At 48.1% G+C, this 22,268-nt stretch overlaps 1 protein-coding gene across 3 annotated transcripts in view; it reads right to left on the bottom strand.

Moving 5' to 3' along the window:
• The window catches only part of ELMO2 (engulfment and cell motility 2), a 38,861-nt gene extending 19,488 nt beyond the window's left edge, over positions 1–19,373 (bottom strand). The window contains exons 1-8 of one of the 3 annotated variants that reach the window (XM_014787398.2): positions 19,296–19,373; positions 8,014–8,139; positions 7,669–7,709; positions 7,139–7,211; positions 6,713–6,763; positions 3,132–3,313; positions 1,420–1,519; positions 125–276 (exon numbers count right to left, since the gene is read on the bottom strand). In XM_014787398.2, the coding sequence (XP_014642884.1) occupies positions 125–276; positions 1,420–1,519; positions 3,132–3,313; positions 6,713–6,763; positions 7,139–7,211; positions 7,669–7,709; positions 8,014–8,091 (677 nt within the window). In that variant the 5' untranslated portion in view covers positions 8,092–8,139; positions 19,296–19,373. Of the gene's footprint in view, positions 1–124; positions 277–1,419; positions 1,520–3,131; positions 3,314–6,712; positions 6,764–7,138; positions 7,212–7,668; positions 7,710–8,013; positions 8,140–12,396; positions 12,415–19,295 lie in introns of those variants that run through there. The other 2 variants (XM_087445183.1, XM_087445184.1) reach the window with 2 other exon arrangements.
• Between the last annotated feature and the right edge of the window lie 2,895 nt (positions 19,374–22,268).

Raw genomic sequence — 22,268 nt, 5'->3', positions numbered from 1 at the left:
TGAATGAACAGCAGACCAGCAGCTTGGGATACGAGCAAAGCAGAAGTAGGATGGGAAGACTTAGAGTAAGAGGGGAGAAGAGGACAGACAGGGAAGGGAGGCTGGAGCAGGGTCTCTTACTCACACCTGGAGGTGAGAGATGAGCTGTCCCACGGTGATTTCCTCTGCTATCTTCTGGTATAGACTCTGGCTGTTCAAGACCATGCTCTCCAGGATGGCCAGGGACCTCTGAAGGATTGACACGTCCACCATGGGCTGGCTCACGTACCCTGCAATCTAAAGTCAGGGAGGGGCAAATCGGTTAGGAAGCTCAGGGCCCAAGGCCCAGGGCTGGACGGCTTAGGTTTCCAGTGCTATCCCATGAAGGTGCTCCCCTCTTCATCAGGCTGCCCACGTTTGGGCTGTTGTCCCCAGGTGGATAGTGGAATCTGGCCAGTGTGCCACGGATTCCCTAAGTGTGGATAACTCAATTTACTCAATAACTCAATAACCTGAGTTAACTCAATAACTTCAGTTTCAACTTACAGTATCCAGTCAGCTGTGTTTCCTCAAAAATCTAAGGGCGTGAAAAATAAGGGTTTTCAAAATAAGGGTTCAGGCATGAAAAATCTGAGTGCAGGAAGTAGAGGATCTTCCTGATACCGGGATCTCATTCCATCTCCACGTACTCTTCTCCTGACATACACTTTGTCCCTACACACACACACAACAGCAGAGATTTGGAGAGGCAGAAAGGACCTTGAAGTCGTGGAATCTGACCCCTCTTCCCGATCTGCATTTTAATATCCTTGACACATGGTCATTTCACTTTTGCCTAAGTATCTCCAGCCTCGGTGAGTTCCCAACGTCCCAAGCCAATGACAAGTATACAACTCTAGGTCAGCGGATATATAAAGCCACATTGGTTTTACTTCAGTTTTCTGAACTGACACTGCCCCTTCTTGTAGAAGAAAGGAGGGCAAAACTAGATGTATCTCTCCCACCCACTGAGTTCAATCTGACAATCCAGACAGGCTGCCTAACAGATCTGTACACAGAAGGCAGGCTTGTAAACATGAGGCAAATGAAATGAACATTTTTTATCCAAAGAGAAAGGAGAGCTCAGGAAGCAAGTCAGACGACTTAGGGGTGGTGCTGATGGACTGGCTGTGTGATCCCAGTCTCACGACAATCAGTTCTACTCTGGCCAGATTCAGTTCTGAGAGCCCAGCTCCACCTTCTCAGCACAGGCCCTGAGAGTGTAAGAAGTAAATCTTTCAGGAGCCACAGAAGAACAGAGCTTGAGGATGAAAAATCTTGCCTCAGGGGATAGAAAGCCGACTCGCAGCACAACGGCTGTATTGCCTGCATTGCCCCTTAAGCCCGGAGAACAACTGGCGACTGAGGGAGGAGAGAGAGAGGGAATATTGGAGGCCTCACCTGCTTAATGAAGGTGATTGAAACCATGTCCCAGGAGACAATGCCATGGTCCATGAGCTCTAAGAAGGCAGTCAGGGTGAATGCCAGCATCTCACTGTAGCTGAGACATGTGCAAAACACACAAAATAATACAAAGACTCAGAACCGGGGAACGCAGGCGTGAAGGCAGCCACAGTAGGGACAGATTTCAATGCAAGCACCACATGGGAATCAGTTGACGCAACTGTGAGGGAGCGCCTGCACGCACATCTAGGCAGGTGTGGCGCAGACCCTGTCTGGGTGTCCATCACTGGAAAAAAAGGCTGCTGGGGGATAAGGCTTTCTTTCTCCATATCACCTCGTCTCAGGGAAACAGAACCACGTATCCATTTCCCAAGAACAAAAAAGATATCAGACCTTTGTGACACCTCAACACTTGATGAGGAAGCTAAGGGAGCTTATGTCCCATGTCCACCTTTAGGCCAAGAGGCAGCAGGGTGCAGGAAAAAGAGTACAAACTTCGGACATGGGTTCAATTCCTGTCCAACTATTTAGTAACTGTGCAAATTTTGTCTTTTCAAACTTCAATTTCTCCCTCTGTAAAGTCAAGTTAATCTCAGTGTTAACCTTACAGGGTGCGGTGAGAGCTAGATGACAATGTACGCAGAGCTCGTAGCATAGTGCCATTAGAGAATAAGGATTAAAGTGTTTTCTCTGTCTCTCCTCTCTATACACTTAATCCTTTATACGTCTGTACAGTGCTCTATGATCAGCAATTGATATTCCCATTTACAAAGCATGTTCAGATCCATCCTCATTAATAATACTCCTCACGACAACACAGCAAGGTGGGTACTATCCTCATTTCAAAGAGGAGGAAACAAAGGCCAGTCTAATTCTGTACTCTTGGGAGACTGCAGAACTCCCAGTCAGGGCTGACGGCAGCTGAAGGCTTCAGGACTTCAGTGCAGGTGGAAAATCTGAGACTTAAAACAAATATCCTTGATTTGTTGCTCAGTTTGGCTGCAAACCTCAACACCTGATCCATCAGCTAAAGGATCTCTGACTCCCTCTCCGCCAGCTTAGGCTCCACAGGCTTAGAAGGCAAACTAAACATCTGTTTATTCACGGCTGAACACAAGGCAGTTTCCCTCCACATTCATCTTAACGTTGGAGTATCATAAAGACACTCGTGGTGTATCGAAAAGTTCTGGATCTCCTCCTCCCTGTGAAAATGGGTGGTAGGGAGATGGCGAATGGGTAGTGGGTAACCTATGGTAAACACAGAGGAAGGCCTGTGTGTGTGTGCGTGTGTGGATGGGGGAGGTGACTGGAGAGGGCGGGAGGCAGGGGGTGGTTAAGAACAGACAGACACCTATTCTAATCAATAATGGACAGTCTGCACCATCAGGCCAATCATTTTCCATAAATTAACAGGGCTGTCATGAACTGACCTCTCTCTTCCTCACTTCTACAGCCCCTATTTTTACTACTACTTGACACAGTCCTGTTTTGTACGGTCACTTAATTTGTGAGAGCCCAATAGACTACAAGATTTAGGACGACAATAGTGAATTATTCCCCTCTGCGTGGACCCTAATGCTTGGCACACTGCTCTGTATGCAGAAGGTGTTCAATGGAACACGATTTGACTCAATGGAAATGAGAATAGGATGTCCTGCAGAGTGGAGTAAATCTCTAAAACCCCCAAACGAGACCTCAGTAATACTCACTGGGACAAGAGCTTGGTGCCGCTCTCCACAAGCCGCGTCAGCACGATGATGCCATCCATGTTGATGAACTCGGTGGCGAAGGTCACGTCGGCAGAGAGCTTGGCCAGTTCCTTCATGGCGTCCAGCCGGGTCTCCATGGTGGATGACTGGGTCCTCTCCATCAGCTGGCGTGCGGCCCGGGACTATGAGACCAGGGACAAGATACATGCCATCTGCTCCTTGTGGCAGGTTATTGCTCTGTGAATAGCTCACAGGGGCCTTTCTGTGGACATCCAAGCCTGAGGCAGAACTAGTTTTTCACACTGCTTAGGAGTTGCTAAATAAATCTTTACTGGATCAGTCAGGGAATTACCAGTAAGCCAAGACCAATCTGTAGTTACCTGTATCCTTTCTGTACCACTCTGGTCTATGGACTAAAAAAAATTCCCATTGAGGGAATACAAGAACCATCTGCAAAATGGCAGTCCACTAACTACGGCAAGTCACAGAGAAACAGATATTGGTTCAATGTAGGAGATTTTCCTACGAATTACAGTTGGCAGTCAGTGGAAGAGGTTGTCTCTTGAAGTAATGAGCTCTTGATCACTGGAAGTAATCAAGGAGAATCTGGACAAACATCTGTCAAAGATGCTATCTATAGAAGGGATTCTTGCATTTAAGTTCCCTTTCAATCCAAAAATGTGGTAAGTCTGACAACTTTTTTTTAACTTTCTCTCCAAGTCCATATCATTGTTCCTCAAAGTGACAGTTCTGGGGAAACTTTAAGAATATCAAGGAGCCAGAAGTGACCCATTTCAAAATCTTTTTGAAAATCATGGCTGGTGACCAAGCTTCCTAGCAAATGAACTTTTCCTAGCAGAATGCTTGCCTCTTTTCTGCAAGCTACAGCTACAAGCCCTCCGCCAGTGTTCACTGATCTTTCCTTTTCCTGAACTTAACTTTATAGCCAGCGCCTCACAATTTATGGTTTCATCAGTCTCTATTTTTTGTGTTTTAATTTAATGTTCTCAGTTGGAATGGAAGGGTCTTGAGAGCTAAAATACCGTGGTCTTGATTTTTTCTTACAGTGCTAAGCAAGTGCCTGGAGCCCAATTCCTGTTGCTGGCCAAGGACTCAAGCCTGCTCATCTCTCTCCCCTTTCCCTCTCTCCTTTTACTATTATAAAGATGGCCCTTTAACAGCACACTGCTCTTGATGAGACAGAAATCCTCCAAAATCTCCACGATGGAGAAAATGTGCGCCAGGAGAAAAGGTCACAGGATAGAACAATTTGAAGAGCGCTGGTCTGCATCACACTGAGAAACTTCCAACTCCAAATGTTAATTTTCCTCCTGAGATAGCATTTCTCGGCTGCTGCCTCCCGCTCCAGAGAGATGTGCTTCTGGGAAAGTCAACTAGTCCGTGCAAGACGTCTGTAAAACGCTTCAGCACGTCCATAAAAGTGAGTAACTCCCAGACGTCCATATTAACTTAGCAGAGCTCAGAGGGGGAAATAAAGTCCTTAAGATGAGAAGAGCTCTGGAGGAGAGAGGGAAGCAGAAGAACACGATGGTAGGAATACTGGCCTGGAGGCAGACAGACCTGGGTTTGAGAGCCAGCCCAGCCACGTTTTTAGCTGTGTGACAAGTGGCAAGTTATTTAACCTCTCTACACCTCCGTTTCCCTGTCTGCAAAATGGGGCTATCAAGAGCACCCACTTCTGCGGGTGTCTGCCAGGATTAAAGGATACAATATATGTATGCAAAGGATTTGGCAAAATACAGGTGCTTAGTAAATGCTAGCCGTTACTCCTCCACACGTCCCTTCCTCTCAGATGAACCAGTCTCTCTCATCGTCAAGGAAACAGGTGCCACCGTGCCCTTCATCTTCTGGCAGCCCTTCTGCAAACGTACCTAACATTCCCCCATATGGAGTGTCCTCCTCCGGGCCGAGCAGTCAGGGGGAATCCCTCCACCTGGGCTTTGGGTTCCCCCCCGTCCTGACCCAGGAAGGTCCTGGTCCATGAATTACCCCTCCTTCCTGCACCATCAACCTTCCCCTCTTCCATCTTAACATATTTTCAAGGACATATAACAAACTGCACCAGAGTTAACAACTGTGAAGGGTCAGAGGAGGCGGGGAACTGGGTGGATGAGGGACGGGAGTGGGAGGGAGACCTTTCTCTATAGCTTTGTCAAACTTTCTGACGTTAGAAACATACGAATGTTTTACCTCTTTTTAAAAAGCGCATCTTTTTGACTCCACATCCCCGAGTCACCACCTTCTCCATTTACTTCCTTTTATAACCCAGCTTCCTGATCATGTGTAAACTTGAGAGCCTCACTTTTTCGCCTCTCTTTCACTTAACCCACTACAATCGGCCTGTCACCCAATCACCCTACCGAAACCGTTTTCACGGAGATCACCCCCCCAGGTCAAGACAGCTCTTCTGTTCTGTTTCTCTCTGCTCACTGCAAACCACACCTTCCTCCATCCTGACACCTCTCTGCCCCCAGCTCCTGAGCCATTTCACACTCCTGGTTTTCTTTCTACCCCTCTGGTTGCTTCCTCAGTGACCTTTCGGGGCTGCTCCTGCAGAAACCAGGGGCTCATTTTGGATTCTCCCCTTTCCTTCCACATCCAGCTTACCACATATTCATCAAGTTTACCTGTGACTGTTTTTCATGCCCATCTTTTCGTCTCCATTGCCATTTGCCTTCATGGACTGTTACCACTCCTCATTAGTTTCCTAAAGATTCCTCCTACCACCAACCTTCCTTTTTTTTAGCCCACACTGTCACTAAAGTGATCTTTCTAAAATATAAATCTAGACATAATGTACCTTCCCGCTTAAAATCCTTCAATGTCCCCACATTCCCAACTAGATAAAGTCCAAACCCATAAGCAGGCCCTCCGGGAACCTTCAGTTTCTGGCCTCTCACTGATTGCTACAGGCCCTCAGCATCCAGTACTCCTGCCTCCCCAAACAAAGCACATCACTCTGCTTGGAATACTCTTCATTTTCTTCTTGCTTCAGCTAATTCTTGCTTATCATTCAAAATCTGAGCTGTCTCCTCTGGGAAGGCTCTCTGGGAATTCTCAGGCTGAGTTAGGTGGTCCCTTTTCTTGAGTTCCTACAGCTCCTTAAGCAATTTTCTGTCAAGACCCTTGAGAGAGGCCTTATATTGTATTTGTTTACTCCCAACTAGGCTGTGACAGCAAAGACTGACTTTTTTTTTTTTTTTTTTTTTGTGAGAAGGACCAGCCCTGAGCTAACATCCAATGCCAATCCTCCTCTTTTTTGCTGAGGAAGACTGGCCCTGGGCTAACATCCATGCCCATCTTCCTCTATTTTATATGGGATGCCGCCACAGCATGGCTTAACAAGCGGTGCGTCGGTGCGCACCTGGGATCCGAACCGGCGAACCCCGGGCCGCCGCAGCGGAACGTGCGCACTTAACCGCTTGCGCCACCGGGCCAGCCCCCAAAGACTGACTTTTTAATCTCCATAGTCTTAGTTTCTACAACACAGTCTGGCCCATGGCAGATGCTCATATATGTTAGTTAAATAAATGAATTCCTAAGAAAAGCAGAATACCTACCGGGGAGATAGCCAGCTGTAAGATTGTCCCATTCTTAATGTCACTGCGAGTCTGGGTAGCAAAGAGAAAAAAGAGTAACCAAGATAAAATATTAAAATTGTGCAAGCAAGTTGAATCAACAAGAACTTTTTGTTATTTTTAAAGCAGGTGTAACTGAGACTCCAGTCAGGCCTCTTCTCCTGCTTGCTTCTTGGCAAAAAACCTTTAAGATCCTCTTCAACTGCTCTGGGCTCTCAGGAAGCAAAAGCCATGGTTTTCCAGCCACCAGAGGAGAACAAGGGCTGGCGCTCCCTAACCTGCCCAGGAAGCAGATCTTTCCCCAACAAATGGAAGCTACCTGGATGTAAGTAAGGCAAATAGTGCTGTCTCCTCGGGTGGTTCACTTTAAGCAAGGCCTGTCTTGATTCTGCTTCTCCCTGTACTAACCTGTTCGGTGATGTAGAGCTGGGGACCATCCGCATAACGGAGGGTGTAATATTCCGGGTTTGGCAATGACCACCTATATAAGAGAGAAACAGTACAGCCACTTTGACCATTCCTCTGGGCAAATAAAATAATATTCAATAGAGTTGCTCAGGGGACTGGGTGGCCTGTCTGGAGGCAGGGGAAAAAAAACGCCCAAAGCTTTAGGTTGAGATGTTCAAAAAATAACCTCCTCAGCCTTTCATAAAGATTAGCACCACAAAAGGCAGTACATACAATGGAGCGCAGGTCTCAGATCCTGCCTCAGGACCTCAGGTAGGGCATCACTGGACTTAAAGGAAAACTAAAGATCGGTAGGAGGCGTGAGGAACATCCTCGTCAGCTATACTTCCTTCATAAGGCAACGATCCACAAAAGCCCCTACTGGGGACCCGACTAACTGGAGATCCTTCAGCAGAATTCCTTTCAAGTCTGGTGGTGCTCCTTTAGTCTTTAGCTTGCCATTGTCCAAAACAAGCGCAGTTTCAACTTACCCATCACAAACCTCCTTGATAATGGATGCCAGGGGCCGTTTCTGAAAGAGAGAGAGAGATCCTTCACCAGCAACCACATCCTACTCATGCCAAGCTTCTGACGAGAGGGGCTTCCCAGCAGGGTCAACCAGGAACCTGAGCATGGCCTTCTTCCCTGACCGCTTCTGTTGAGAGGAAGCCTCTCCCACGCCATGGTGACCGACCTTCCATAGTGTGGGACAGGCCTCAGCTTTCCTGTGCTGGTTCCTTCTCCTGATGCCAGTGTTCCCCACCCCTAAGACATCCTCTGCCATGTACTTCCAGATCCCTCTTCTTGCATCACTGCTTCTCCTTTCAGGAGCTTACCTGGTCAATTTCAAGGAGCTGCGCATTAGCACCTGGCCACTCAATGGCCACTTTGACGATGTCTGATGGTGGTGGCATTGTTCCCAATGGGCCCTACTTCTCTAAGACACACACAGACACAGCTGCCTGGGAAGAAAGAATCAGAAAGAAGGAAGAAGTCAGTTTGCCTTCATTTTTCACTCTTATTAGGTATTTTGGAGAATGGGAAGATAGATAGTGTCCAAAGTAACACATAGAACTACTTGGTTGGAATTTTTCTAGATCACACCACAACCTCTCCGTGGGCTTTTTGTCTCTTTAGATTAAATCAGCAAGTAGAAATGGGACAAACCTATCTATTTACTGCAGATCAGCCAGTAGCTGGATCCACCAATGTGACACTTCAGTTTAAGGGTCAGGAGGACTCTGTGGTAGAAGAGTGTATTTATTGCAAATTCTCATCTTGGGAACTTGAGAGAGAGAAGCAAATGCCCTAAGACAGATAAGAATAGACACAGCCTTTTCTTGCGTGAGTGGTTAGCTGAAGGAGTCAGCCTACTTCTGCTCTGCAGTCATCCTAGGAAGATCCCAGTGTCAGCAGGGCCCGGCCACATGCTCTCTTGCCTCCTCCCTACTTACTGCTGCCACTCCTTCCCCTCAAAGGACATAATGTGGAGCCTCCTCTGTGTGGGATGACGCAGAGTTCAGAAAATGGGGAAGAGAACTGGGACAGGAAATGCTATTTTAGTTCCTATTGCCAAGGGCAAGGGCTGCTGCGAGTGAGCTCGTGTAGGGAGGTGAGGACACCCTCACACAAAGGCCCCTCTATAGGAGGACAAGGTTTTGGAAGTACCTCTGACCCCCTCCCCCACTTCTCTCCAAAATAAAGGAAAATAAATCATTTTGAACAAGTCTGGAAGATGGGCCCATGTGACCAGTATCCTAGGCAACTCTGTTAGCTTAGTGGTATTCCACGCAGTAGCTAAGCATTCTCTCTCCAGGGCCTGATGAAGGGAAGTCACTCGACTGATGGATTATTTCCACGTATATTTACACTTCTTGCCTATAGCTTCAGGAGAGGCCTCTCTTTTAATGAAAAAGAGCTTTCTCCTGCATCGTCCAGGTTTAGCCACTCACCCACAACTCCTGTTTCACTAATGGAGACTGCCCGCCTCTCCTAGAGTATGCAGCAGAGCTGTTATTCATGTATGCCATCAGTTTTTCAGCCCAAACACAGATGTCTCAGCCTCGTGAGTATAAACCTCTTGGGCGAAAGGGGTGAAAGTCCTTGCCCTACTAACCGACAGGTCTCAGAAGGTCTTTCAATGACTGTTTCCTGATCAGAGTGGGCTGCTTCAGAAGTCAACTGTCAAAAATACCAGCATTTCCAGAATATGACAATGTAAAAGAGATGGCTTTCAAAGTGCTTTCACTTATTTTGTCGAGTCCTCCCAGCAGCCTTATGAAGTAGGCAAAATAGGATTATTACCTCCATTTGAAGATGACATAACTGAAGCTCAGAGTTTGGTTGAGTTGCCCAAGATCACCCAGCTTATAAGTAGTAAAGGCGACAGAACTTGGAGCTGACCTTGGCCAGCGCTCTTCTCTTCCCCCTGAGCTAGCCTGCATTTCTGCTCATTGCAACTAAATCAAGCCTAAAGGGATTGAAGAGAGCTTGCCTGATGGCCCCTAAAGCCTCCACAGCTTCTGCAGCTCCAAGCAGAAACTTCATGTGTAATTTTTATGTGCCTAGACACGTGATAAACCTCTGAAAAGAGACTGGCCCCATTAGAATAACTCCTGGTTGAAATGCTCTGCTCCAGCGACACAGCAGAGCAGGGGTGGTATCATGAATCTCTGGACGCCTAGAGCAGGCATCCTTATCCTTATCAGTAAATCTGCCATAACTAGGAGGTGTGACTGCACAGTTGTGAGATCATTTTAAAAAACTGAGATAGAATTTACATACAATAAAATGCACAGACCTTATATATATGTGTGTGTGTATATATAAATATATATATAATAGAAATACACAGACACATCCCCTTGTAACCACCACCCAAAACAAGCCTTAGAACATTTTCATCACCCCAGAAAATTCCCTCCTACCTCCTTCCAGTCAATCCCCCACCTTCCAGCCTCCCAAGAGGCAACTTCTGGCCTCTATCACCACACATTAGTTTTGCCTGTTTTTCTACTTTCTATACATGGAACTGAACAGCATGGCTTTTTAGACCAGTTGTTATTTAGTTTAGTTCTTTTTAAAACAAGTAGGCAGTACAGGTATAATAGAAAGAGCGCTGGGCTGGGATGATTTTCCTGCTGAAGCAGCAACTGGATGTGGAGCCAAAGGACTGAGCATCTCTTCACAGCTCTATTACTAAGCATCTGGGTGACATGCACATGTCCCTTTTACCCAAGTCTCAGTTTTCTTCAACCGTGAGATGCGAGTGTGGAACTAAAGCATGTGTAGTAAGATGCTAAGTCTAAAAGTCCATGATTCTAAAGTAGAACTTAAAAAATCCAAATGAGGATTGTCCATTTCAAAGTCCCCACCAAAAGAAGCTACACCCTTGTTTTGATGGTGCTGCTAAGAAACAAACCATATTTTTTGGACCTCTTTTCTGGATACTGTCTTTGGAGATAAATAAGCTAAAGCCCATTATTTTACAGTTACATTTACTTTGACCCCAGATGGCATTTCCTAGGTTGACTATCTCTTTCCTTATTAAAGGTAGCCCTGAGTGATTCTTGGCTGTTCCAAAAATTCATATCCATCTTAAAGCATGAAGATTTGCAACCACCAAGACTACTCAAGAGATACTATAAGCCCCCATTCTTGGTGACTGCCATTTCCCACAAAGCCCAGGCAGCCCACGTGTACTAATAACACTTTCCAACCATGCCACAGCTGAGGGGACTGAGGGGAACACTCAACCTTAGGTGGACTAATCCAATTCTTTCTCTTGAACTTAAAGACACAGACTAAGGGAGATGGATGACAATGGGCCCTGGAGCAGAGAGGTCATAGTCAGCTTCAGTGCAGGTACCGTGGCAAACCAAAGAAACAGAGAAGCAAAAATCAAGAGCTTTGCAGAAAAAGCTGTTCTGCAGGAAGAATCCAGAAATGCGTAGAAGAGTGGAGACCAGATACCACAAGGGCCCTGAAACAGATGGAAAAAGCCACTGCCTGAGGACTTCCAAGATTCTACAGCCACACCTCCTGCACTTGGGGTACCTGAAATTCTCCGGTATCCTGCCAAGAAAACTCCTTTAAATTAAACTAGCCTGGGGGCCAGCCTGGTGGCGCAAGCGGTTGGGTGCGCACGCTCTGCTTCGGCGGCCTGGGGTTCGCCAGTTCGGATTCCGGGCGCGCACCGAGGCACCGCTTGGCAAGCCATGCTGTGGCGGCGTCCCATATAAAGTGGAGGAAGATGGGCATGGATGTTAGCCCACAGCCAGTCTTCCTCAGCAAAAAGAGGAGGATTGGCAGATGTTAGCTCAGGGCCGATCTTCCTCACACACACACACAAAAATTAAACTAGCCTGCGTTTCTGTTCATTGCAACTAAAAAGCCTAAGACTAAGATTGACCCCAAGCTTTGAAGCAACTCTAAAATGGAGGTCTGAACGGAAAGCAGGATAACAGGCAAAAGATGATGGCACTGAGATGCCCTTCACTAACACTGGCTGAATTAATGCAGAGCAAAATCCACTTTAGGAAGAAGGACCAGGCCACCCACTTCCGAAAAAACTGGCCATGAAAACCCTATGAGTAGCAGTGGAGCATTGTGTGATATAGCGCTGGGAGATGAGAGGATGGTGCAAACAGACCAGGCAGAGTTCCACTCTGCTGTACGCAGCGTGGCTAGGAATTGGAATCGACCCAAGGGCAGTAACAAAAACCCACTCAGATGTTTGGTTTATTTAAAACAGATCAGTTATGTGGTGACTTTACCATAACCATCTTGTATAGAACAGTACTGTGTAGACCCCCTCTTTGTAGTCAATCGCTAGCTTCTATAGCATTAGTACAGTTGACATTCACAAGAACCCTGAAAATCATCCCCATTTTACAAGTAAGGCAATTAAGGTTCAGACGGATTAAGAAACTCATCTTCCACATGCCTCCTTCCTACCCCTCCCAACAAAAAAAGGAAGAAATCACATCAGAACTGGGTCTCAAGGCTGGTCTTACAACTTCAAAGTTAGTTCCCGGGAATTCCCTCGACATTACACTTCCTTTGATGATGACGACGACATTAGCTGACAACTGCATAGTGCTAAGGTACCGTTCTAAGGGCTTTACAGATATTAATTCATTTAATTCACACGGCAACCCTGCGTGGTGTATTACCCCATTTTACAGATAAGAAAATGGAGGCACAGAAAAATTAAGTACCATGCTCAGTGTCACACAGCTGGTACACGGCACAGCCAGCATCTGATCACAGGCAGTCTGGTGTTGTTTGAAAGCCACGTAGAGAAGGTTGTGCTGAACCCGGCCCACAGCAGGTGCTCAGCGGAGAATTTTGGTTTGCTGCGCCTGAAGCTAAAGCACAGTGAAGCTAAGAGACCCATATAGCAAGAGCTCACTAGTCTCAAAGATAACGGTACTCCACTGTCTCAAGAGAGTGACCCATACTTCCTCACGGGGTGCTCCTTCACCAGTCTAGCCAGATCTCCCTGGACTACTTGCTATTTCTAGGGGGCGGGACATGTTCTTCCACTTCTTCTGTGCTTTGACATTCTCTTCCTTCCTTTGACCGTCAGAAGAGCTCCTATTCAAGCTTCAAAGCCCAGCTCAGATGTCACTTTCTCTCTGTACCATTTTTAGCTTTGGCCAGCAAAATGAAATAGGATGGAGGCCACTGCATTCCCACAGCATTCTTTTCATGCCTCTATGAAGGCTCTTGTCCTACTCTGCTAGAGTGATATATTTACACATCTCTCTTCTTCACCAGCTCCACCTCCAGGGCACCTACAACTCTGGAGTCTCATAACCTAGCACAGCACCTGGCAGACAGTTAAGGTTCAGTAAGCACCTGCGCCTGCTCAAATCCAATAGCTCTGACTTCCTCAACTCCTATGAACCAGGGCTGGCTATAAGTGGAAAGGGACTGGCATGAAGTGTCCCGGTTGTCTGGTCTCCCCTCCATGTCCCACCACCTTCTAACTACATGGTATTTTCACTGTTTAAAGTTTTGTTTTCATATCTAACATTAGAACGTGTCTCACTGGACAATCATATTGAGCACCCTGACTCTGGTTACAAGAAAGGGGAATACACCCCTCTGCTTTTCTCCCTATGGAAACATCAGGAGATAGGAGAAGAGAAGTAATAATATTCTCCAGATAACATTCCTGGGATAAAGGATCTCCTTTGGGGAACCCTTCCAGCACTTGTTTGCTTACTCTTTTCATTTTCATCTCAGAAAGGAAGTGGAAATTAGGTCGAAGCAATTCAATAACATTGCAAAATTCTCAGGGTTATAAATAGCCTCTTGCTCTGCCACTCAGCAGTACTACAGAGTTCAACAGGGAACTGCCAGAGTAAGGGAGCTGTAGTTCCACATCCAGGCCCAGGAGGCAAAGAAGTAATATACCCTTTCCAGATTAAACAACTCGCCATCCCTCACCCTCCCACCCCCTTTAAAGCATTACAGATAAAACCATGATTTGGAAAACTCAAAACGCCACAAAACAGGGGAGAGGCACACACTGATCTGAAGAAGATAATTCTGTAAGACAGGAGAGTGAAAGCCCAGGTTTTCAAACGCAAAGCTAGGGAAATGAGAAAAACAGTCACCTGTCTCCAATGGAGCATTCTCTAAGTGGCTTCTGGAAGGTGTGCTTATAAAATCAGCACCGTTCCAAAGGGCCCCGTGGAGCTTTATCAACCACCCGTGCAGTGACCGCTCCATGCAGCTGGACTCTGACAGCCGGGCTGGAGAGCCCATCTTAACAAAAAAGCGAACGATGACCCCTGTCCTTTAGTAAGGAATTCAGGATGAAGAATGCGGGGGGTTTACAGCTCCCTTCCTCCCCCCATGCCTTTAAGGACAGGGGCTGAAGAGCACTTTTTCTCCTGTTCTTTTGCTTTCGATTTAGTGGGGGAGGCATGGGTAAGTTGGTTTATGCTTTCTGCAACAGAATACACCACACCAGGAAGGTCATACCCTCTTTCTAATCAAGAACACAATCTCAATAGAGGCTTCTCCTTCCAAAAAAAATCTTCTCATCTGAGAAGTGACTCAACTTCCCTTCGCTCAGACCACTGAATGAGGATGCGGCTCTGAGACAGAGAAGAGGGGAATCGGTTGGCAGAGATTCAGGTTCTGACGTGTACTGCTAGAGACGCTGAGAAGGACCATCATACCAATGGCAGTGAGGTTTCTCCTTTTTGCCAAAATTTGTTGAGGGGAGAGGACTCATGCAAACCGTGGTTAAAGGCCACTAATTTAGAGCCAGAAGTGCGATGAGGAAAGGTGTGGGAACAGGGTAACTGTTTGGGCTTCTTCCCCTTAACATCTACCCTAAGTACCCTCGGCAGAGCCTTGGCTTACTCCAGGCCCACCACGGCTTTCGGGGTGCAACTGGCTTTCAAACTCACCCTTGCAGATGCTACCTGTCACCCCAGGCCACCTCGTTCCCTCAAACATCATCCACTTCCAAGTCTGTACTTTTGTGTGTGCCATTATTCCCTCCACCTTGTCCAGCTGACAAACTTCTACTCATCCTTCAAGGCCCAGCTCAGACAATCACTCTTTTATGTGGCTTTCCTAATCCTCTCACCTCGGGCAAAATTAACTGCACCCCCATCTGTGTTCTCAGTCTTATACACACCATCACAATCCCACTGACTTATAATGCTCTGTGTGCAGTCTCTTCTCTTGCTACTCACGGTGTGGTCTGCACATCAGCAGCATCAGCATCACCTGGGAGCCTGCGGTAATGCAGAATCACCCACTGAATCAGAATCTGCCTTCAAACAAGACCCCCGGGCGGTTCACACGCACATTAAGGTCTGAGAAGCTGACTCTAGATCAGTGGTTCTCAGCTCTGGCTATGCATCAACACCTACCCCAGGCCACTGGACCCCACCCGCTCAGTGGTGCTAATGGGCGCCAGGGTTGAGAGCCACAGCTCCAGCACTGTTAGCAATCTGAGGGCAGGGACTAACCAAGCCCATGTCTACTCCCCGGCCAACTCCGCCCCAGTGTGCAACACAGTGCCCCACACACAGCTGTGCCCATAGAATTCCACACCAAAAATACCCTCCGGGATGCCCCTAGACCTAACTGCTTCGAAAGAGAAAAAAAACGCTAATGACCCAGGATTATCCATTGCCTAGAATTTTGCAAGTCCCTAACTATAATAACCAAGGAGATGGCTTTATAAGGGGGTCAGTGTTCACAGACCACTTGCTTAGTGTTTAGAAATGAAAGGAAACAGAAACTGAGATGAAAAATACAGACGAACTTTAAGAAATTGTTTCCCTTCAACAGACTACCATGGTTGCAACAGGGAGGCAGGGCTTGTGTAGGGAGGGAGTGTGGTGAGCTGAGTAGAGTCCTGGGTTAGGAATGAAATCCTGGGCTGTGGGCCTGACTCCTTCAATACCAACCTTAACAACACGGCATTGTTCTTGTGGTAAAATCAGGCCAAGCCCTCTCATTTTATAAACAAGGGAACTGAGGTCCAGAGAAGCTGGCAAGGCCAAAGAACCAGTTAGGAACAAAAGGAGGGCCAGGCCTCCCACTTCTGGTTCTGTCCTCCCCCTGCAGCACAGGAGACCTGACTGCCCAGCTGGGCTACGAGTACAAGCCTCTCGGGACCTCAGGTCCCGATCTACACGAGAGGGTTGGACTACATGTTTTTGACATCTCTTCCAACCTTGACTTTCTAGTGAGGCAGTGTGGCTTCACAGTTAGGAGCCTATGTTCTGAAATGGGACAGACCTGGACAGATTTGGATCTCGGCTCTAACAATTTCCTTATCCATAAAATGGGGATTAGAATCAACCCTACTCTAGGGGCTGGCCCAGTGGAGTAGCGGTTAAGTGCACATGCTCCGCTTCGGTGGCCCGGGGTTCACAGGTTCGGATCCTGGGCGCGCACCAATGCACCGCTGTCAAGCCATGCTGTGGCAGCGTCCCATATAAAGCAGAGGAAGGTGGGCACAGATGTTAGCCCAGGGCCAATCTTCCTCAGCAAAAAAAAAAGGAGGATTGGCATCGGATGTTAGTGCAGGGCTAACCTTCCTCACAAAAAGGAAAAAAAAGGAATCAACTCTACTCTACAAAGTTGTAGTGAACACCAAGTGGGATATTGGTAAAGCACTTAAGCATAATACCTGGCACAGAATAAGCAGAATTCCAACAGTCTGAACTTGATGAAACTGCAAAAACACTGTAACCATGTTTCCCCAGCGTAAAAAAGCCCTACCTGCCAGGATGAAGTATATTGAGGACAAAACGAGAGAACATACGTGAAGGCAATCGGGGAGGAAAATCAATATAAAAGGCAAGGCATTGCTGGTGGTGGTGTTCTATTATTATTATTATTATTTTCTTCTAGCAGAAGAACCTGGGAGAGTTTATGGTCAGTTCCAGAGCAGTGGCCAATACTGTGCCTGGCACATAATAAGTGATCCACAGATCTTTCCTAGTGACTCCAATGAAACCAGCATGCCCAATGGGGTGGCCAATTCAAATGTCCTAGGCAGCCAGGCCGGTAAGTAAACAAGCCAAGCAGCAGCTACGAAGGGACTGTGGCAGACTGCAAAGGATCCACCCTGCCTAAAGGAATTCAGATTCAACATTTTTACACACGTTACACCACTTGGCCTAGACAACCACTCTGCAGCCTCCGGTACACCAATGATTCTGGTTCCTTATCCCAGCACACGGTGTCTTCCACAGCATCTAATCATTTTGTGATCTGGTCTTGTCTTTCCAAGTACACGATAAGCATCCCGAAGATGAAGGCTGTGACTTATACTCCCCCATCACCCTACGTGGCCCAGAACAGTGCTGGCCTCATGGTAGTACGGGCCTCACTCAGTGAGCAACTGCTGAACTGAACAGCCAGACTTAACTCCAGCCTAGCCCACCCAGCACCTTTGAGATGATGCAGGGTGTGAACATTTTCTACCCAGATCCCGGGACCAGGCTGCACTGCTGCAGGCTGCACTGAGGTATGATGACTGGGTTAAAGAGGGACTTGCCTTGCAGGTTTTTCCTTCAACTGCATCATATGTGCTCGCTCCTGAGCCACCTGCGCAGGCGGTACCGATGCATCCAGACATGTTATCTCCACATAGAACAAGCTAGAATATGCTATATACCCACAGGTATACAGCCATCATTTTCAAGAAGTTTAGTCCCCACTTCCTGTAGTCCCAAACTTCCTTGTCACCTTCTAGAGGCAGCATGGGGTACAGAAAGAGCAGACTTCAGATTATCAGATGGGGGTCCTGATCTTGCCTCCTCTCTCACAAACTTTAGGATGATCACTGGCAGGCAATGTAACTTTTAGAAGCTTTATTATTTTTACTAGTAAAATTCAGACAACAATAATTACTTCAAAACACTCTAAAGGGGATTAAATGCCACAAGTATATAAAGTGTCTGGCACTGTACAACCTAATACGGCAGCCCCTAGCCATGTGTGGCTACTAAGCCCTTGAAATGTGGCTACCTCGAATTGAGATGGGCTATCAGTGCAAAACATACACCAGATTTCAAAGACTTAGTGCACACACAAATGTGAAATATCTCATTAATAATGTTTTTATATTGATCACATGTCAAAATAACATTATTTTGGAATATAATGGGTTAGGTAAAATACATGGTGAAAAATAATTTCACCTGTTTCTTTTTACTTTTTTAATGTAGCTGCTAAAAGATTTGAAATTACACATATGGCTTGCATTATATTTCTATTGGACAGCATCGCTCTAGCATAGAGCCTGGCACACAAAAAGTATTCCAACATTGGTTTCCTTCCTCCACCGGTAGATCAGGGACCACGACTCACACCCCCTTCCTCCTGCCAAATCCAAGTCCTTCATTCATTGGTTCAATAAACATTTATAGTGCCTGGCCCCCTGCATAGGCTGGAGAGACAAAAGCAAAACCAGACACTATCTTCTTCCTTGTGGACCTTATTATCTGGTGGGATATACAGACGTGAGTACTTTTGTGAGTAAATGTAAAACAGCAGCTGTGCAAGAGTTGTGAAGGAGAAGTACACAGGGTGATGAAAGTGGGGAATTCACCAGGGCGGGGGAGTCAGGGACCAAGGCTGCCTCCCCAGGAAGTGATAGTTGAGTGGAGATTTGAAGAATGGAGAGGAGTTTACAGGACTAAGCCATGCACGAAGAGAAGCCCTGGCAGAAAGAACGCTAAGTGTCAAGACCCTGAAGAGGGCCAGAGCTTGGTATGCAGAAGGAAGCAGAAAAGGCCAGTCCGAGGAAAGTACTGAGCAAGAGGGATCAGCAGGCTGAGCCGAGGGAGAGGTCAGCAGGAGCAGATCTCGAGGGCCTGGGTGAGGATCTGGGGCCGACCCTGCACGGGGCGGGAAGCTGCAGTTTTAAGCAGCGGAGTGTCCGGAACTGATGTGCATTTTAAAAAAAGATCCCTCTGGCCATGGTGCAAGGCCGACGACAGGAGAGCAGCCCGAGTGCAAGTGGGCAGGTCAGTTAGGACATCAGCTGTGCAGGCGAGAGAGGCATGAACTCAGGGGCCAGCGGCGGAGAAGGAAAGTAGATGGACTGGGGGCTGCTGAGCCGGCCGGATCGACGGGGCGGGGTGAGGAGCGGTTTGGGGTGGGTGGGGAGGGGGGATGTCAAGGATGACTCCGGGCTTCCGACGGGAGCCACCCAGCCCCAAACAGTCTCCCGGCTCCTCGAGAGCCCTCCCCCACCCCCCCACCCCATTTTCTCACCGCACCCCCGGCTCCATCCTCCCACCCTCCTCCTCCCTCCGACCCCAGCCCGGCCCAGCCCCCGCTCCCTCCGGCCTGGCCCGCCCTCTTCCCCACCGACGCCATTCCCAGTCGGGGACCCGGTGCCCCTCCGGCCAGGCGGACCCGGCTGGGCCGCGACCCCTCGGTGGCCTGCCGAACCGGCACGGTGCCGCCCAGGCCCGCCCTCTCCAGCCCCTCAGCCCCCAGGAGAGAAGCAGGCCGCAGCCCGCAGCCCGTTTCCCGGCCCGGCCTCTCCCCGCTGCGTCCCTCGGGCCAGGCCCATCTCTGCGGCCCGCCGCGCCCCTGCCCCAGCGCGCCCCTCACTCACCCGGACGCGGACCCAGGCCCAGCTCCCGCGCCGGGTCTCGCCGCCGGGGCTCCTCCAGCCTCCGCCCGCCCCGCCTTCCCCGGACCCCGCCCCGCGCAACCGACTCGGGCTCCTATTGCTCTGCTTCGCCGTCATGCTGAACTCTCTTTCTTCAATTGGGTTGTTTGCCTGTCACTCAAGAGAGGCCGGGCCCAGCTGCCGGGGGAAACGCCGGCGGTCCCCGCCCCCTAGCGGAGGCCTCTTAAAGAAACAGGCTGCGTTTCCCCTCGCGGGCTGTGGGGTCTGGAGGACCGGGATCTCTCAGCAAATGCAAGAGGCAGCATTTTTTTTTTTTTTTAAACTTTTCTTTTGGCACAGCCTGGGAGCGAAGGAAAAGACTTTGGTTCCTTGTGACAAAGCAGACTTCTTGAGGGCTAAGCTGTCCTCTGGTGGCACTCGACCGTGTGCCCAGAGAGCGTGTAACTTACACTCAACAATGGGGATAACTGAGTGGGAGGTGACAGTCGTGTCAGAGGCTGTGAGCAGCCGTGGCTGCTCACCACCGAGATGGAGCTAATTATACCGGCACCCAGGGCTGACCGTGGGCGCTGAGCAGAGGCAGAGGGGTACAGCTCAGCTGTACTGTTGGTAGAGACCCGTGGGCGGTGGTATTCGTCACTGCACCTGCGGATCGGAACAAGGCCGGGAGCCGCGCCAAGGCCTCGCTCGTGCTATCTCCCTTTACACTCACGGCAGCCCTGATGGAGGTATTATGCGGATCCCCTTGTTACAGATGAGGTAACTGATGTTCGGAGAGGGCCAAAGATCATACAGCTGGTGATGGGCAGAGCAAGACGCCAGCCTGTGACTGTTTGAGTCCAAAGTTTATGCTTTAACCATTTTGTCTCACAGATCCTTACAACAATCCCGGGAGGTAGGTATTTTGTTGTCGGTTTTATAGATGCTCAACAGACAGTAAATAACGAAACTAATACTAAGAAAAGAGACTAATGAATAACTACCGTTTATATGGGACTTCACAGCGTGCAAAGTGTCTGCAAAGCCGTTATACATTTGTTGTTTTATTTGATCCTCAAAACATCTTGTAATTGAAGACGATTTTTGTTACTCTGGTTTTACTGGTGAATAAAACAATGCTCAGGGAAGTTGAGGCATAGTAATAGCTAACATTACCACAGCCCTTGCAGAGGTCATCAACAAACTTTCCATAAAGGTCCAGATAGTAAATACTTTTGGCCATACAGTCACAACTACTCAACTTTGCTGTTGTCGTGTGAAACCAGCCACAGACAAGATATAAACAAATGAGTGTGGCTATGTTCTACTGCAACTTTATTTACAAAAATAGGTGACAGCCTGTGCCCATAGTTTGCCCACCCCTGGTCTACAGCGCTTTGCTGGATACCAAAGCCCTTTATAGACCCTTGCTTTGTGGGATCCTCACAGCCCCCTTGTTAGTATTCACACTGTTATTGTTTATTATTGTTGTTGATGATGCTGTTATCATCCTTATCATTTTACAAAGGAGGAATCTAAGGCGTGGCAAGGTTAAGGATTTGCCTGAGGTCAACTCAGGAACGAGAACTCAGATCAGCTTCCTTCACTCCATCTTCTGTCCACCAGACTGTGTTGTGAGATTCCATGAGATCCATCCCCGTCTAGCAGATCTCCTTCTGCCCCATCCCAAGATGACAGGCTGTGTTCATTCTACCTTTCCCTGCTCCGGGGGTTACTCCCGTAGTCCCTCTTCTCGGGAACATTCTCCCACCCCTCCTTGCCTTCCGCATTTACACCAGCCCATGAACACCTCTCCACCCCTGGGCCTCCATGGTGCATATACCCTGCAGCCTTTAATATTAGAGAATAAAATCTTCTGAGAGATAGGCTCCATGTGGGCAGTGACTGCTGTGGAGTCTGCTAGCTGTCCCAGCCAAAACCCCTTCTCCCTGCCTTCCGCAGTCACATGGCTGCCCAGCTAAGCTTCACTTCCTAGCCTTGCTTGCTGTTAAGATCTGCTGAGTAACTAAGTTCTTGCGAGTGGAAGTGATGTATGAAACTGCAGGCAAGGCCATTTAGTCAGTGGGCCTGTCTCCTCCCTGCTCTTTCTCCTCACTGGCTGGACCCAGCCTCGCCTTGTGGTCATGATGATGTGTCGGGGGATGACAGCACCACAACATAGAAGGTACCAGGGTCCCTGAGTGATCACATGGAGCAGAAAGCTACCTGGTAACCTGGAATACTTCCAGGTCACTTCATACTCTTATGTGAAAGAGAAATAATCTTTGTTCTTTAAGCCACTAACTTTTTTGGGGGCAGAGGTGTCATCTGTTTGTTAGAGTCAGCCCTGCACTTACACAACCCCGAGAGTGAGAGCCTCTTTAAATTTTGTGCCTCGGGGGCCTCACTTACTCACTTGAGTCCTGGCCCTGCTGCATACACATTTAGGAATGAGTCATTCACTTTAGCCTTATAATACTGTCTTCTTCTCCTGATATGTCAGTGCGGGTTCTTTAATTGCAAGTCTCGGGGACCAATTCTGGCTAAATTTAGCAGAAAAGGGGTTTATTGGCAGCTAGTGGCTAATTCACAGAGGTGACAGGAAGCTGGAGAAGTAGGCTTAGAAAAGGACAGAGACTGGAGATGCTTTGGGGTTTAGGTAGCCAAAATGAATCAGTTCCATCTTTTTCTCCCCTTTCTTGGTCAGATCTTTCTTTGACCAGAGTCAAAGTCCTTGGAGCAAAAGTCCAATTGGCTGAGCTCAGGTAACATGTCCTCCCCTTAGCTAAGGAGAGTGGGCATCTTGATTGACAGCCCCACCAAGACCACACACAAGCGAAGAATTCCAAATCCCTCCACCTCCACCCTCAGCTGCTACCCCTGGGCAACTGAGGCCAGGCCCTGTTTTCAGGCTGGGATCAAGTAGGAGAAATACCTGAAGCTGAATGTCATGATTACATGAACCCAAGACAGCCC

The sequence above is a fragment of the Ceratotherium simum genome, chromosome 21, assembly GCF_057802395.1.
Source record: "Ceratotherium simum simum isolate JZ-2026a chromosome 21, ASM5780239v1, whole genome shotgun sequence".
Lineage (NCBI taxonomy): Eukaryota > Metazoa > Chordata > Mammalia > Perissodactyla > Rhinocerotidae > Ceratotherium > Ceratotherium simum.
This window is presented reverse-complemented; position numbering and strand designations above follow the sequence as displayed.